General features: G+C 41.7%; 1 protein-coding gene across 1 annotated transcript in view; it reads right to left on the bottom strand.

The window, feature by feature from the left end:
• Nucleotides 1-18,490, bottom strand: part of MEGF10 (multiple EGF like domains 10) — a 185,636-nt gene that overhangs the window by 20,869 nt on the left and 146,277 nt on the right. The window contains exons 13-18 of the mRNA XM_040241755.1: nucleotides 16,943-17,045; nucleotides 6,444-6,590; nucleotides 4,854-4,988; nucleotides 4,208-4,336; nucleotides 2,681-2,809; nucleotides 66-194 (exon numbers count right to left, since the gene is read on the bottom strand). Coding sequence (XP_040097689.1) covers nucleotides 66-194; nucleotides 2,681-2,809; nucleotides 4,208-4,336; nucleotides 4,854-4,988; nucleotides 6,444-6,590; nucleotides 16,943-17,045 — 772 coding nt within the window. The remainder of the gene's footprint in view (nucleotides 1-65; nucleotides 195-2,680; nucleotides 2,810-4,207; nucleotides 4,337-4,853; nucleotides 4,989-6,443; nucleotides 6,591-16,942; nucleotides 17,046-18,490) is intronic.

The following is an 18,490-nucleotide window of genomic DNA, read 5'->3' as shown; positions in this document are numbered from 1 at the left end:
GCTATGTAGGAACACTGACTCTAGGGAAACAGCAGCACCCAGAGATGCTACGCTCTCACACTCACTCTGCTCGCAGTGCTTCCCCATGAAGCCGGTGCGGCAAGTACACTGCCCGGAGATGTGGTCGCAGTCGGCTCCGTTTTGACACCGGCATACCAACGCGCAGTCCTTTCCATAAAAGCCCAGGGGACATCCTGTGCGAGAAAGAAGGACAGCAGTGTCAAGAGGCCATCGAGGAGAAACTCAGCTCTGCCTCCAACGTGTTTGAATCTGAAGGATGCTGAGCCAGCAGAGAGAGAATAAAGATAGTAATGCAATCAGAACTTCTTACAACAGCTTTTGTGGAGCTCTTTGGAGGAAGCTTCCTGAGCAGAAGGCAGAAGAGTTCCATGCCTGGGGCAGTTTAACCATCACTTGTATCCCAGGAGGCAGGCTGCTGTCTTCTTCTTCTTTTTTTTTAAACCATTTACTTTGTATTGGGGTATAGCCAGTTACCAGTATTGTGAGAGTTTCAGGTGAACAGCAAAGGGACCCAGTCATATACATCTATATATCCACTCTCCCTCAAACTCCCCTCCCATCCAGGCTGCCACATAACCTTGGGCAGATTTCCATGTGCTATACAGTAGGTCCTTGTTAGTTATCCATTTTAAATATAGCAGTGTGTACATGTCCATTCCAAACTCCCTAACTATCCCTTCCCGTCAGCAGCCATAAGTTCATTCTCTAAGTCTTTGAGTCACTTTCCGTTTTGTAAGGTAAGTTCATTTGTATTATTTCTTTTTAGGTAACACATAAAAGGTTTGGTGTCTTCTAAAAAAAAGCATCCCATCAACCCCAAGGATATCTGGGGACATTTCTTTTAGTTTTTTTTTTTTTTCACTCAACTATTAGAATCTTGGATTCAAATTCCATGAATTGAACTAAAGTACTTTATGCTAAAATTGCCTACATGCTTCTACTTACAATACAGAATGTCTCCAAGTCTGCTACTAGGCCTGTCTTCTGTATCTGTTACTAATTTAGATAATAGCATCTTCTTCCACAAAGATGTATAGTAGAATTCTGAACTTAAAAACAAAAACAAAACACTGTACTTCATAGGTGCATTGTTAAAAAAAAAAAGCAGCACTGAGCCTTCTTGCTGCTGCACAATGTCAAGACAAAGACCACTGGGCTGAGGACATGCACAAGTGATGCTGGCTTTCCTGGGCCAGAGTGGCCCTGCAGGAGAGTTCAGGGCTCTCCGCCATCATGAAAGCATCAACGCAGGCTGTTTCCAAGCATCACATGCGCTTTTTCTTACAGTGGTTTTAATGAAGGTTCATGTTTCAAGAAACAGAGGCAGAGTAAGGATGCCAGCAAGTGACATCATTGCTACATATCTATTTAGCACCTACCCTGTGCCAGATTCTTTTCCTACATCTTCTCATGAAATCTTTACAGTAGCCCAGAAACACAGGGATATTCTCCCTCTATAGAAGGGAATCGTGTCCACGTGACACAGCCAGCAAATGGCAGGATGGCAGGGCCACGATACAAACACGGGGAGGTCTGGCTCCAGACCCCATGTGCCTCCCACTGAGCTGTGCTATTTTTACTTTAAAAGGCCCTCTGATTGAAGCAGGTCCGAATTTTAGAATTACACACAGTGAGTTTTAAGTACTTTTCCCTGAAGAGCTGAAAAACTTTCTATATATACAATCTTGGCAGAATATGCTTGAGACACCATCACAGCTCAAGGTCTACCTCTCCTTCTAGAAACTTCCCAAAGACATGTTCAATGTATTCTCTAATTTTGTTCTCTAATTAGTATTAAATAAGAATTGCTTAACTTCCGACCCATCTTTCTTCCTTAGCTCATTTTCGTTATTTGAAATTTTATATTATTATCAATGATCACCATAATGCATGCTCTCTTGTCTTGCCTCCTTTACTGCATTGCAGACAAAAGGGCAGAGATCAGTCTTTTTTTTCCCCCCATAGCGCTGAGCTGTGAATTCCTTTGTACATTATACCGTATAATGCTAAAAGTCTCCTAGAAGAGATGGTGAGGACATTATGGGATATAAAATGGACGAAAGAATGAGTGGTTCTTGAAGCATGATCCCTGACTGATATCACCCCCTGGAAGGGTGTTAGCAGTGTGAATTCTCAGGTCCCACCCAGACCAGCTGAATCAGACACTCTGGGAGCAGGGCCAGCAGTCGTGCTAGTCCAGTCAGCCGGCTGACTGTGAAGCTCACTAAAATTCTAGAACCTCTGAATCAGTCTTCTCCCAGAGCACACATTAGGTCAGGCAGTGAGGCTTGCCGTCTTCACTGCATTTCTAATAACTGTCACTTATCTTAATCTTTGTGCTACTAGAACAACTGAGCCTTATAAATAGGGCCTGGTGAAAGCAGAGAAGAGAAAGAAGCTGCACGCTGTCACTTACAGCACTGTTCTGCCTCAGTGTCCTGATATGACACGGGGACAGCAAGCCTGAAACGTGGCAGCTCTTAACCGCCCAGAGGAATGCAGACATCTAGAGGTCACTAGGTGAAGAAGCCCTCCAATACCAGGAACCCTGATGAGCTCAGCTCATCCATGTGCAGGGTAGGGCCATGTCCCCAGGAGTGCCCCCCCCAACCCCCCGCCACCTTGACTTCTGGTGAGGCTCGGAAGGCGTGCCGCTTACTCTGAGTGCAGTAGAGCCCCGTCCAGCCTGGGGTGCATTTGCATTCCCCGTCGTAGGCGCTGCAGAAGGCCCCGTTGTGGCAGTTGCATGTGTGGATGCAGTTCGGGCCCCAGTGCGCCGGGGGACAAGCTGAAAGCACAGCACAGTGTGGAGAGTTCAGTGCGAGTCCCTAGGCCAGCACCCCACAGAGAGGATCCCACCCGCCTGACACAGCTCCTTCAGTGGACAGGTCAGTAGTGAGCATCAGGACTGAGAGCGACCATGCTCCACACAGGGCTCAAACCCAGATGGTGATGCTGACGCCAACAGTGCCATCATTACGATGTGATATTCATTCACGTGCTGCAGACCGAGGTGGGCAGAGCAAACATCAGCCCAAGTTTACAGAGTTAGTTACCTAACAAACCCACACTGAGCACCTAGATATGCCCAGCACTGTGCTAGGTCCAGGGGTGATGGCAGATAACAAGGCAAGGTCCACAGCACCCTCTGAAAGCTGACATTTTTGTAGGGGAGGCAGGCAAACCAATCAGCCAGCCACCCAGCCAGTCAACATAAGGGCAGTAAGGACTATAAGAAAAAATAAAATAGGGAATTGGGGACAAGACTGATGGGAGCTATTCCTTTATGGAAGGTATCTCTGGGGAGAGGACATTTGAGTAGAGATTAGACGGGCAAAATGGTGTGACTTGAGATAAGTACTCAAGGTCACATAATTCTTATCTGTGATCTCTAAACCTGCACTTGTCACTCCACTCTAGAGTTGTCCCTAGAGGCTTGTTTAAAACATGAAGTCTCCTATTTTCATGTGAGAACAGATTTACTATAAAAACTCTGAACTGGAAGAAGCAGAACATAATCAAACTAAATTATTAGGGGTCATCGCCTATCAACGAGCCATGAGAACCTCAGATAAAGGAAGATTATAGGGCAAAATGATTTGCTTTATATTCATACCAATGCTTCAAGAACATAACTACTTAAAAGAAGGAACACTTACAATTTCTATATGGTTATCCAGTAGGGAACATGGCCCCCAAAAGATGATAAATAAATGTGAAGTAATTTTAAAAAAGAAAAAAATTTCTCCCATAATTGTGTGTACCGTTTTTGCCCAAGAACAAAGGGAAAACAATAGGACACTTGAAGTCTGGAATGAAGCTTTGAGTGGCTTCTGAGTACAAGACCCTCATTTTGCAAAGGAAAATCATTTTAGTGAATAAGCAAAGTGCTAGCTATTTAGGTTCTTTCCAAGGCATGAGTTAGATTTAAATACAGTAAGCAGCCTCCAATTAAAATAAATAAATTTATTAAAAAAATAATAAAATAATGCAAAAAAAGATTTAAATACAGGATCATTGCATCGAACTCTTAATGAAGGGGGAAAAGCTACTTAAAAATTTTTTAAAATCTTCTAACTATTCATATATTATTTCTTGATTATTTAAATACTCATATTTTGATCCTAAAGAAAGTAAAAACAAATGGAAATACATGGCTGACCAGTTGTTCCCAAACAAGACTTACGTTGAGAGCAGTCATTGCCGATCCACCCTGGGTAACACTGACAAGATCTGTCAATGGGGTTACAGGTTCCATTGTTGGTACAGGTACAAATTCCTGCACAGTTTTTCCCAAATCTGCCACTGGGACACACTGTGAATAAATTGTAGGTCAGAAACTCATAATTACATCTCGTCTCACAGAAGCCTAGACTCAGGATAGGAACAACTTTAAAGGTCATCAACCCAGCTGTGCCTCTGGTAAGGTGCTTCCACTCAAGAGCATCCCTCATCCTAAATGGGCTCATTTTTGCAAACATCTGAAGCCAAAGACCCTCATTAAGGCATCACAAACCAGGAGACATCACCACACTTTTAGAAATCTCCACTGGCTTCTCGCTCAGGGAATCAAAATCCTTCCCTCATATTGATTTTTCATGGAAGGCTGTTTCCAATTAAAACTGAAGAGTAGCACGGCTCAAAGAATAAAGAGATTGTGCTGGACTGGCAAGCCAGCTTTCCCAAAGCTCAAAGCCATATTTACAGAAGCTGCAGACACAGCCTACTAGGAGCCGCCGCTAGCTGCAAATGTGTCCTTTGGGAAGCCTGAGGACAGACTGCATGGGGTGTGCTCACCACCACATGTTTCTGCCAAAGTCTGTGCACCCTACCTTCATTGCAGAGGGCGCCTGTGAAGCCAGGCAAGCAGTCACACAGGCCTGTGATGTGGTGGCAGGGCCCACTGCTGTGCACACACTGTGGGCACGTCTGGCTGCAGCGATGCCCATAAAAACCAGGGGAGCAGACTGAAAACAGAAAGGAAATAGTTATCTTCCCTGAGACATGTTTCTCCCGTATTCCACATAAGGATCTGGTTCAAGTTTGGGATAAAAAAAATTATTTTTAGTGATAGTGAGAATTTTCCAAGTATAAATCAACAACAAAAGGAATAAGGGCAGTTTTTTAAAATGAAAAGAAGCTGCTGCTGCTGCTGCTAAGTCACTTCAGTCATGTCTGACTCTGTGTGACCCATAGACGGCAGCCCATCAGGCTCCCCCATCCCTGATGTTCTTGCCTGGAGAGGCAAGAACACTGGAGTGGGTGGCCATTGCCTTATCCAATGCATGAAAGTGAAAAGTGAAAGGGAAGTCGCTCAGTCATGTCGGACTCTTAGCGACCCCATGGACTGCAGCCTACCAGGCTCCTCCGTCCATGGGATTTTCCAGGCAAGAGTACTGGAGTGGGGTGCCATCGCCTTCTCCGTGAAAAGAAGCTAGCAAACTCTGAATTGCTTGAGGGCAAGCAAATGTCTTAGTTCTCTTTATTTTCCCATTTATGGCCCCAATTAGCTTGAAGCTTGGCATAGAGCAAGGGCCTGGAGAATTTTCACTGAGCGAATAAATGAGAGAAGGAAAATTCTAAATACTAACAAGGCCCAAATAAATACATGTTAATCCTTTATTCCTTAAGAGTCATTACTGGCAATAAATAGATCTACAGTTAGAATTAAAAGATTGTCCCTCCTCAAAATGGTTCAGGTTAATGATTGTGATTGAAAAGTGAAAAAGCAAAATGCTTCATAATTAGGTTCTTCACAAGACATTATTTGGATTTAAGTATAGAAAGACAGCATAGATCTCTTATACAGAAACTAATAATTAAAAAATAGAATAATGTATCTTATAATTAGTCATATATTCATTTTTTATTACATTTACTAAAAGACTTAGGGAAATCTTATGGATTCATACTCTCTAACTCAAAAATTCTATTGACCCATGTCATCAGTCCCCATTTTTACCTCTGCAACCCTTTTTTCCCCAGAGCACTGGCTTTCAGACTACTAGCAGGGTGTATAATTTGCCGCTAGGTTTGGCTGATGTTGACTTCTGGTAATTGAGGTAAGGCCAATGCCAAAATGGCTGAATAAAATAGTTACAGGTCAATGGATTTCTGGAACACCATTTGCAAGGTTTAAGGCAGGATCAAGAAACTGACGATGGTGCCAATGAGGCAATGAAATCATTACTGAGAAGAAATGGCTAGAGCCCCATCTGTTAGCTTAGTCCTGAGGGATGGGAAAAATGAAGCCTTTGGGGCAGGGCTATGGAGCTAGGACAGCTCTGTAAAGGACAGGATGACCTACGCCGCTCCTCTGCCCTCGACTGCAACAGACCATCTCTATGAACTGAGAGGTGATCATTTTGTCCACGGTGATCTGAGAAGGGGAGATGGGAAGTGCCGGCTAGCGAGACACTTACTTCTCTGACAGGTGGTGCCTCGGAACCCCGGCGCACACTCGCAGACGCCGTCCTCGGGGGAGCAGGAAGCCCCGTTTTCGCAGTAGCAGGGGAGGGAGCAGGTCGGGCCCCAGCGCCCCTCGGCACACACGCTGTCACAGTGGATTCCTGGAACGAGGCACACGGGGGCTGGGTGAGACGCCGCGAGGGCGCGCGCCTCGGGGCGCTGAGTCAGGGGCCAGGACCAAGGCCGCCGCAGCACACCCGAGCTATCCTGGGCGGCAGTGAGCAGGGATGACCCGAACCCTAAAATCCGCGCATACACAGCAGTTCATCATCATATAGTGCATCACATATCATAGCACTAAAAGAATCCCAGGACTACTCTCTACAGCATCATAAAGGAGAAGAGACAAAACATCTTTCTTATACCGATTTTTCTGCCTTAGGAGGAGAAAGCAGAGAAGAAGCCCAAGGGCTCTGTGTATTGAAGGTAAAATTTATCAAAAATACTATATGATTTAGCCGTCAGTGCCTTCCTCCCTTCCCTATTCTTTATTTTTTATAGAAAAGTAGGCAAACCATAGAAAGATAAAGTAAGAAAAAGGTGGTTAAGTAATTTTACCTAAAGAAAATCTTCCCCTGGAGCAAACAAACATAATCTTAAAATATTTTGAAAATACATTATGCAAGACAGAAAGATATACTAATCTGTGCCGCCAAAGTCCTCTTTAAACATTTAATCCAGCACAGGCAGGATATCACAAATGATCTTACTCATAGCTGTTATCTAAGTGATTGATTATTGAGAACCCATGTGCAGGTATTTAACTCTTAGTCTGGAAATAGGGAAACTTTAGAGTCATTCACCAGTGAACAAATGCCTAAAAGAAACAGAGAGAAAATCCAAAGTTGCAAAAAATAAAACCAGGTTTTATTTCAGATAAATGGAACTCTCCTTTGTAAATTCGTATTCGAAATACCATAGGGGCCTCTTTCTTGTAAGTCACAGTACTTCACAACTCAGAGAAATGCTGTCTGAATTGAGAGGCAATAAGAATGAGTTCTAATTAGGAGTGAACCAGCGACTGCTGGCCTCAGACCAAGTGAAAACATGGTAAGAAGGAGCCCACTCCCACTCTTGACGATTCCAGAATGAGAATTCTGCTTGCACTAAGGAGGCGGACAAGTCCATGTTTTGTATTACAGTTTTTGCTCTTAAACTGATTAGGAGAAAAGTTACCGTGGCCTGAACCTTAATACAGAAGCAGTTCCAAACCCTAACGTGAACACTGTTAATTGGTGGCCAGTCATTTCTACTGAAATAACTCCACTTTTCACTCTTCCTGGTTTTCTCCATCTGAAAGTCTTCTGCGTGGTAAAGGCCGTTAAGTAGGCATGAAAAAGCACAGGCCTCATTGTGTCTCACTGGAATTGACAACAGACTGTTATTTCAGCCTGGACTGCTGGCTGAAGAAAGGCGAGCAGGCCTGTTAGAAGCCAACTGGGGTTTAAGTGTTCCCCATAGAATAAAATGCAGAATTCTGGTCTACTATGATTTTTTTCCCCTTGAGCTCACAAATATTTGATCTCTCTTGCAAATCTCTTTTGAAAAACTGAGATGGGATTGCAAATGCTCTACTCTCTAAGCACGCTAAAACAGTCCCAAAGTCTAAGCTAGTGTTCTGACTCACAATTACTAGGCAGACGCAGCAAAGGGACTGAGGACCAAACCACTTAGAAAGAGGCTGCAAATGTAGTTTGTTTTGCAAACTTGAAAGAAGTACCCACAAAGGTAACCTGTTTCATTCTCTAATTCAAGTTCAGGTTCCGATCTTGAGCCAGGACTCCTGCGTTACAGCAGGTAAAATGAGACACTTGTCTCATAGAGACCCAGACAACCCTAGCCATTTTGGTCCGGAGTTACCTAGGCAAATCCCACTTAGGATTTTAGAGAAGTGGAAGCTGAGTGAATATTTGGATAATCTGAAAGTCACCCTGAAAATTAATCCTGAGTTTTGACACTGTTTTTTGGGGGTAGGAGTTTGAGGGAGGTAGAGATATAGACATTTACATGGTTTAGTTTATCAGCTACTTAACAGATTTTTACAAGACATTTCATAAAATGCAGTTAAAATGGAACGGAATACACTCTAGATCAAAAAGTATATGCTGCTTTTCCATATTAGAGATTATCATGATTTACATATTAATTAGCACATTCTCAGTTAGAGCATGTTAAGAAAAATAACTCCAGGGCAGATTGGCAAATCAGAATAAAGGGATCCTTTTTTTATACCTATTTCCTCCTCTGTAATAAGTTTGTCCAGCTGGTTAGCATAACAATCAGTGAAAATCAACTTTATCAAGGTAATTTTCATAGATGTAACAAGGCCCCTGATATAGCAAGGAGATCCATAGCAGAGGTAAGCTTTTTTTCACGTAATTTACCCATCACTTCATTTCTGGAGAATCAGGTAATTCTAGAGATCACCTATCAAGACTTCTTTCTCTAATCACATGAGTATATTTCAACAAAATCAAGCTTATATTTAAATAATTTATTTTAGGGCTGCAAAGAAGTCTTTTTTTGGCAAGTAAATTTTAACAATTCTATTACCAACTCCCCCTGAAAATTCAATTCCTTTTCTTTTTCTCTATCACTAGTAACAGTCAGTCATCATTTTGCAGATATTAATGCCAAGTCTATTTGGAGACAAATATAAGGCATGTCTCAGTCAGGTGGCAACTCCAGGAAAAAGGCATGAAGCTGTCTTTTCCCCTTTTGCTTCACCTTTTTCTCCGGTTGCTATTCATCCCTTTCAGACCTCTGTGGCCTTCTGTTATCTTTTGCTTCATCTTATAGTCAGAAAGGGATAAGATAAATTTATTATTACTGAGGGGTTATCACCTTTAGAAAATTAGTATTTTAGAAAGCATACCTGTTAGAAGCCTAAGAAATAAATCACTGTGAAATTTAAATCTGTAAGGCTAATAGAAATTCAGGAAGTAGCCCTGGGGTAAGTGCTTTTCTAGGTCACAGTTAGTGTATGGACACTGATGTGCCCTCCATATAAGGCTAACCCTAAAGTGAAACTTTTTCCAGAATAGGGAATTATAAGTTTGCTTTAACTATTTTGTGGGGTAAGGTAGGCAGCTGGGTGTTGTGTGTGAGTGTCTGTTTTATGCCTTACTTATTTCCACTGATTTCATCTTACTCTTTGCCAACCTTGCTGGAGTCCTATAAGACACCTTTTTGTTTCCTTGTTTCAAAAACAGAAAAGAGAATTCAGCTCAATAAAAATTGAAGGGGTCTAGACACTGCTGGCTTGCTAATGACAGGTTCTCTAAGAAAGACCTCCAACTCTAGAGTGACGATGGCCCCAGGAAAGACATATTCAATCCTGTCTGGAGATGATGATCAGGGAAGGAAGTAGCTTGTGAAAGTGGAGGAGGGTCCCAGGCTAATAAAATGGTGGTGCAAGCCCTAAGAAGTATGTGTCTATCCTTCAGAAGTCAAAAGTGTTGGCGACGGCTGAACTGGTGCTGGGAAAAGCAAGAAAGACAGTGAGGCAGCCAGGCAGTGGTCACAAGAGGAGGAGCCAAGGATGCCATTCTATGGAGTATGAGCTTCCTCCTGGGTTAACAGTGAAAACAATGGCAAGGTCTTGAACTAAATCAATGGCACCTGAGGGAGATGAATTCCAGAGAAGTAGAGAAGAGAATGCAGATGAAAGACCACTCTCCAGCCCATCCTCCATCCAGGGTAATATAAGAAATCTCACAGCCCCATGAGAGTTGGTGCCTACTATTCTCACTGCAGTGGCCAGTACATGAAGGATGCTAAATAAATGTCTTTTGAATGAGTCAATAAGCACAGTTCCTCTTTCCAACATAATATTCAGGACCATTTTCTAATTGGATGGAGCAACCATACCATTCTTTGTTTCTCTGAAGAAGATATGAGAAGAACATTCAAACCAGGAAGCCCAACATGTTAATGTTCTGTATACCTAAAATGAGGACCCTTGCTAGCTAAGGGAGTGGAAATGTCTGCCTTACTTATCTGGGGCAAGACAGACTTTCATTAGCTCAGGTCTGTGATTTTAAATGTTAGTCCAGATTATAAAGCAACCGGAGATCTAAAGGGTATCTTGAGGAAATTCCTTTGGAATCTTTCTCAAAGTACAGATAGAGGCTTTAATATGAGTTACTTTGGGAAACAATTTCCTACACTATTTGGAAGAAGGGACAAAACAGAAAGGGGATATCTTTAAATTTGTAGGATTCTCTGGTTCAATGGAAGTATTTTTTTCCTGATAAATGTTCTAATGCTGATAAGGAAATCTATGAGGGACTGCTTTTGCCAGGACCAAGGACAAAGAGCTCTTTGATAGCCCTCAAGAGTTGCTAGGCAATGGCTGAGTGACCGTGATAAACTTCAACTAAGCAGCTCTAAAGAAATGCTCATGCATTTAATGCCTGATGCATTATGCCTGCGGCCTTCACGTGAAATCAGCATTCACTAGGCATTTGTGATTATGTGAATGCAGTAAATAAATCATTTGGGGTGTTATTATTTCCCTCTCTCAGAGATCTAACCCAAACTCCTGGTCTTGCTTAATTGTTTATATTCCTTATGCCAGTATTGCAATATTTGGGCATCAGTGAATGAAGGAAATGATTTCAACTCGATGTCCTGTTCCCAAGCAACCAACTACTAAATATCTATTACAGTGAAGAGTGATTTCTTAATAATCACTGGGTTTGGTGATTATAGGAGAGAGGAATCGAAGACACTCAGCAACTGAATACTTGGTCATAACACTGTCCCTGATTTCTAATCCTCTGGACACCCAAGGCATACAGTAGTGCAGACAAGCAACTCTCCAGCGTATCGACCTCTGCCCGCCCAGTGCCTTCCCTGGGAGCTATAAGCACCTTCCTGCCACCAGGAGCCGGTACCACCTCATCTTCCCGCTCCCAGCACCAAACACTGCAGTGGCATACAAGGTGGAGACACTCTGCAAATGGTTGTTAAATCAAAGTTTTCTCTTTGTATACTATTCATGTAAATGTTAAAGGTCCATTAGAAAGGATCTGCTGTTGGTCACCAGGTTGAAAACAATCTTCATAAGTAAGTAATGTAAATCAGAGATGTTTGCATTTGCAGTGGCAACAGCAAACACCAGAAATCCTGGTCTGCCTTCATCTGGACTCAGATAAAAGCAAACAGGACAGAATGCTGGGCAGACTGGTGAAGCTAGAAGCTCGGCTTTCTCTGCAGCCTCTCTTTTAGGAAGGTGAGTGCCTCCCTTCACCCTCCCTTTAGGGACCCCATGTTTTGCTTTTAAGTTACTGCCTCTCCCAAGCCCACAAGACACGTAACAAAGCATATGCTACATTTCCCCACTCCCCTGTCCACCCCCAATACCTTGAAGGGTCAAGTAGTGAGTCATTCATTTGCTTACTATGACAATTCGGGCGTCACAGATCAGTACCTGGTGTTGCAGCTCCCTTACTCAGCTGGGCAAAGTTCGTGTGTGTAGAGCCACTTAGAAAGGTATCTCTAAGCTTTTTCTAGTCTTCTGCCACTGGCTAGGAGGCTTTCTGTAGCAGAAATGCTCCCCTGGACTTCCAACTTCTTCACTCATTAGAATAGCAAGGTAGAGCAGAGGCCAGCCCACAGATGGGTAATCGCTACTACAATTACTGGGGTTACTTTTCAAGTAACAGACAAAACCACCAAGTAAGGCTGTGCAGGTTGCACACTGCACAAAAGCCTTTGGCTAAAGGGCTAAGTCAGAGTATAAATCTAGCCTGTTGCTTTCTACTACCAAGAAGCACACTCTGAGGCATTTCAAACCTTTTCTAAATTTATACAAAAGGTACTTTATGGGCTGGCAATGGCTCTATCCTTCTCACCCACCCTCCAGATTGTCATTCAGTAGGTCTGAAGTGGGGCCAAGAATATACAAGTTAAAGGAGCTTCCAGGTGACAATGATCTTAGCCGGGGTTGGGAACCAGGCTGGAGGCTACTTATCTTCCCAGACAGCTGGAAAGAAATCTTGATTAGCTGTAACACTCAGCAAAGAGGTGATCTAGCTGACTGAAGTCAGAGAGGAAAGGAAGGAGAAAAGAACAGTGGCATGTTTCTAGTGTTTTGGGGAAGTACTTTACAAAGCATATCACTCCACTACTCTGGAAACACACATACACATACACATAGACCTAATTATATTTCTGGAATTTCAGGATAATGAGTTTGAAAAGTCATCTCACTTATGTGTGTGTGTGTGTGTGTGTGTTGTGTGTGTGTGTGTGTGTGTGTGTCTGTGTGTGTTTAACAGAGGTGTGGGGGACGAAGCCCGGGACACAAGGATGTTTCATTCTTCTCTTTCTCTCTTTTTTTTCTTTTCTTTCTTTCTTTCTTTTTTTTTTTTTTTTACTGCAATCTGCCTCTGTTTGATAAAGTAACCTATCGGCTAAACACATCAATAAATTAAGGTTTTAATTAACAGCATATAATAAAAGTGTATGTCTCTCCTTTTGAAAAATGGTACATTTCTTTTGGAAATAGTATCTAGGATGTCAGATGCAATTTTGGTGAGTGTTTATGGCAGTACATTTTGAAGACTTATTTTATGACTAGGCAAAATGGGACAATCAATTATAGTATAAATAAATAAGAGTCTCATTTCCTTTAAGAAAAAAAAGACCGTCAAACATTAGAAAAGAGAATGAAGTTACAAGGGTGGTGAATGAGCACCTTGGTGAGACAGCAAGCTGACTCCCTCTGTATATCATGTTAGAGCCTGGCTTCCTCAGTGTAGGTATGTCCATTTCTTTGTAAGGAGGGATAAAGCTCTCCTGACCCTTTTTTTTTTTTTTAATCTCCACACTCCTAGGCTAGATCTGTCTCTCCTCAGTGTCCTCAGCAGCCGAGCACTGTTAGTGTCCCTACAGATCAAATCTCGATAATTTGGTCAAGGGAAGAGTCCAGGTTTCCAAGTTAGATTTCACTGATTCTTTTGCAAAGGCCATGCTTTTATCCCACATATTTGCTACCCTCTCTAGCAATTCTCTACATATCACCGAGAGCAAACTCTACAGCAAGGAGAAAGGAAACAGAATCACTTGCTTCCCTGAACTGAGGTTATTTATTTTGTCCAAAACCTGATATCTAAATGAAAAGCAAAGTTTTTTATTTCAAAATGTCCATATGAGGTACTCATTCAAAATAAGTTTGTGATGAAAAATGATAAGTCTACCCAGTGTTGACAATGAAATAATACAGAATCTACTTTTCTTTTAAAAAAACAAGGCAATTCTTGATCCAATTGTAGGGTGTTTTTCAAAACTTCAGGAATTTTCTTTTCCTGTATACACATTTGCTTATACAAGTGTGTTCTGTGAGTGTGGGGGATGACCTCTCTAAACCATGTCTCCCAGCAGCCTTAGATTCTTAGCAGACCAAGAGTCCACACAGAAGACCCAGAGAAGTAAGACACTGGTGCCAGGAAGCAAAGAGATGGTGAGCAACAAGTGATAGAACAATGAAGCAGCAAAACTTCCTCTGCTTTGGAGAAGCAGACCAGTCACAGATGGACAGAGGATTACAAGATTATGCCGTGTGACAAAGCCACTGCATTCCCGCAGGAGCTCCACAGGTCTAAGGCCAGATGGGATCATTTGTCTTACCCCATGACCCAGACTATGGAATGCAACTAACACATTTTCTGGCTGGCTTCAGGCCAAATCATATCTCCTGGTTTTCTCATGTATACAACAGCATGCTTTTCACAAGCTGGTTCTAAACCATCAAAGCAGGTGTATACTTGATCAATGACTGGTGGGTCCAGGAATATGTCACATTTCCTCTACATTCATAAGACAAAAGTAGCCTTGGTGGAGTATGGCCCAAAACAAATGATGTGGCTTCGCTATTAGAAAAGCCCTGAATACGCCAGGGGGTTAAAAACGCTATTTGCTTCACTGTGGTCATTGAGAACTTAGTAGTGGTCACTCCATTTGAGAACTTCAGTAACCCTTGCGAAGTCACAAAATCTGGTTTAATTTCTATGTATTAATAGTTTTAACATGTAGTAATTGAGAACCAAGTAGAAACATGGGAAAGTGGAATTTCATACTGTAGAGTCGGAGTTATCTCAGTCTTTGCAAGTCAAGGAGGAACTGGAGGACTGTGGAGTCTGTTTCAGTGGGTAGCTCCTAGTGACAGAAAATAAAGTCTATTACACAAGCCTTGACCTGTTCCCAAGATAGCTCTCAGACACTAGAAATCAAACATAAGACATTTTGTCTCAGTTTGTCAGAAGCCTAAGAAGCTCTCAACAAATTGCAAAGAGCTGAGAGATACCACTCCTGAGGTTACTGATGGCATCCTTATTTTCAAAGATCTGAAGACTTAATATTGTTAAGTTGGCACTATTCCTGTCATGGATATATAGACTCAATTCTCTTTAAATTTCCACTCTGTTTCTTTGCAGGAATTAACATGCTGATCCAGAAACACAAAGGGAAATTCAAGGAACCCAGGCTAGCCAAACAATCTTGAAAAAGACCAAAGTTGAAAGACACACTTTCCAATTTTAAAATTTTCTACAAAGTTACAGCAATCAAAACAGTACGTTACTTACATAAGGATAGACATATTTGTCAATGGAATAAAACTGAGAGCCCAGAAATAAATAAGTCACATTTATGGTCCACTGATTTCTGACAAGGTTATCAAGAAAATACAGTGGGGGAAACAATTCTCTTCTCATCAAATGGTGCTGGGACAGCAGGATTTTGACATAAACAATGGATGAATTTGGGCCCTTATGCACACCATATGCAAAAACAAACTCAAAATGTATCAAAGACTTAAATGTAAAAGCTAAAATTATAAAACTCTAAGAAGAATACAGAGGCATAAATCTCTGTTATCTAGGACTAGGCAATGTTTTCTTAGACACCAAAAGTACAAGCAGCAAAAGAAAAAGTAGATAAACTGAACTTTATAAAACCTTTCTGGTGGCAAAAGACATCATCAAGAAAGTTAAAAATAACTCACGGAGGAAAAATATTTGCAACTTACATATATGAAAAGGTCATAGAGCTAGGGGACAAAGAAACATTATAACTCAATAATAATAAGACAGATCCAAGTCAAAAAATGAGCAAAGTATCTGAAGACATTTCTACAAACAAGATACACAGACGGCCAATAAACACATGAAAAGATGCTCAACATCATTACTTATTGAGGAAATGGAAATCAAGAACACAGAGATAAGATTTCACACCCACCAGGATGGCTGTAACCAAAAAAGATGGATAAATAACAATTGTGGTGGGGAGTAGAAATCTCATACATTGCTGGTAGGAATGCAAAATGGTGCAGATGCTTTGGAAAACAAGTGTAGTAGTTCTTGAAAAGGTTAAGCTTAGAGTTACCATACAACCCAGCAATTTCACTCCTAAGTATATACCAAAAATATATACATCCACACAAAAGTTGTACATGAATAACAGCATTTTTCATAATATCCAATTAAGGTGGAAACAATTCCAATATTTATTAATGGACAAATGGGTAAATAAAATGTGGTCTATCCAAGCAATGGAATATTATTTGGCAGTCAAAAGGAATGAAGTACTGATATACACTCCAATATGGAAGAACCTTAAAAACATACACTAACAGAAGGAATCCAGATACAAAACACCACATATAGGCAAGTTTACAGAAACAGAAAGTGGTTGCCTAGGGTAGGGCAAAGGGGGTGGGGCCGTGAATTGGGAGTAAATGAAGACTAACTGCTAATAAGTACTAATGGGGTTTTGGGAGGGACAATGAAAATTTTCTAAAATTGATAACTGTACAATTCTTTGACTATACTAAAACATACTGAATTCTACACTTTAAATAGGTGAATTCTATGATATGAGAGTCTATCTGTCTATTTACCTATCTATATACCTATCTATATATCTATCTATAAAGAAGTTGCTAGTTATCTGCACTGATAGTGAGACCTTACCTGAAGGCTCAAGAGAACTGCCATTGCATGATTCAACAAGAAGTCATCCCTGGATTATAGACTGATTGTTGGTGTTGTTCAGTCGCTAAGTCATATCTGACTCTTAGCGATCCCATGGACTGTAGCCCACCAGGCTCCTCTGTCCATCAGATTTCCCAGGCAAGAATACTGGAGTGGGTTGCCATTTCCTCCTCCAGGGTACCTTCCTGGATCAGGGATTGAACCCATGTCTCCTGCATTGACAGACAGATTCTTTACCACTGAGCCACCAGGGAAGCCCACAGATTAATTAGGCCTAGTAGTAATATTTTGAGGGTAAAGATTTATCACCTTACTGGAGATATTACCATATTTTCATTTTTGGGGGGTGGGGGGAAAGATTGACCTGTGAGTGTTTCTCTGAGGTAGCAAGGGACAGCACTAGGTACAAATTGGCATGTTTCCCATTTCAAGTAGTGGCCCGCGGCTCTCACCTGACCATCCGGGGAGGCAGCGGCAGTGACCCGTGGTGGGGTGGCAGCCATCCGCATGGCTGCAGTCACAACGCTCAGCACAGTTCAGCCCATAAGTGCCATCCTACATGGAAGACAGCGGTGAGGGATGGGAATCCCACAGCGGGCGACCTCAGTCAGCCGTTTAACAAACAGCACCCTCCCCTCCAAAACACCTCTCAACAGCATGAATTACAATCACCTCTTTCCGTGTCTTCTTGGTTCCTAAAATACTGGCTGCAAGGGGTTAGTGTTTTCAAAACACTCAAACCTTAGTTTACGTCTAGCATACAAATGGTGAAACCAACTATGTCAATATGCTGGTGTGTGTATGTGCAAAGATAGGTAAACATGCCAATTAATTAAAAGAATCTTTATCTCATTGGGAGCCATAACTCATAAAAATATTGTCTTTTTGTTCCTAAAGATTTTTATAAAATAGTTCAGTACTCCTTACAGGGTATTCTTTTTCCCCACTGAGGTATAATTCACATATGTTACATTAGTTTCAGGGGTAAAACATAATGATTTGATATTTATATATATTGTGAAATGATTACCACAATAAGTTTAGTTAATATCCATCCCCACACACAATCCCAGAATTTTTTTTTTTCTCCTACAGAACGTTCTATTTGTTAGTGGAAAAAGAAGATTCTGATCCACATAAAGAAGCCCATTACGTGGAATCTTAAAAAAAAAAAAAAAAGTGGTACAAATCAACTTATTTACAAAACAGAAGTAGAATCACAGATGTAGAAAACAAACTTGTGGTTATCAGGGGGTAAGGGGACAGAGGAGGGGTAAATTGGGAGATTGGGACTGACAAATACATACTTCTAAATATAAACTGGATAACTAATAAGGACCCACTATTTAGCACAGAGAAATCTACTTAGCACTCTGTATATGGCAAAGAATCTAAAAAAAAAAGAGTGGATATATGTATATGTATAACTGATTCACTTTGCTGTAGACCTGAAATTAACACAATGTTGTAAATGAACTATACTCCAATAATGTTTTTTTAAAAGAAGCCCTAAAATTTAAAAAACAACATAGTTCTAATTGAATTAAGATCATGTCCATAAGTTGTCAGTGAGATATACAGAACTATAAGGAGAAATGAATACCTTTTGTCACTTTTTCCTAATCAGCATCCTCTCTCCCATGATGACATCTGAACAGCACGAGGCATTCTGATTCAAGCTCCTAGGCAGGGGTGGACTGCGTGCTGGCACACCCTCCCCTTCATCCCCTCCCAAACCTTAATGTTTTCACATGCACATCCGCGTTGGTGGTCCAGCGGAGATGAGACTCTTCACGGACGTGACCATTTAGTTTGTGGGAGAGGAATGAAAGCTCCACATTTACAAGCCCCGATCCTTCATGCCAGGTCCTGAGGAACTAAGGGAGGGCACTGCAAACCTCCCACAGCACCGAGCACTAAGGAAAACAGGGGCTGTGAAATTACCAACAGGGAGGCACCCAGAACCAGCATTCAATAGGCGCCTGCATGCTCAGTCACTC

This window comes from Oryx dammah, unplaced genomic scaffold (genome assembly GCF_014754425.2).
Source record: "Oryx dammah isolate SB20612 unplaced genomic scaffold, SCBI_Odam_1.1 HiC_scaffold_5, whole genome shotgun sequence".
In the NCBI taxonomy this organism is placed as follows: Eukaryota; Metazoa; Chordata; class Mammalia; order Artiodactyla; family Bovidae; genus Oryx; species Oryx dammah.
Note: the sequence above shows the minus strand (reverse complement) of the source record. Positions and strands in the feature narration are given on the sequence as shown.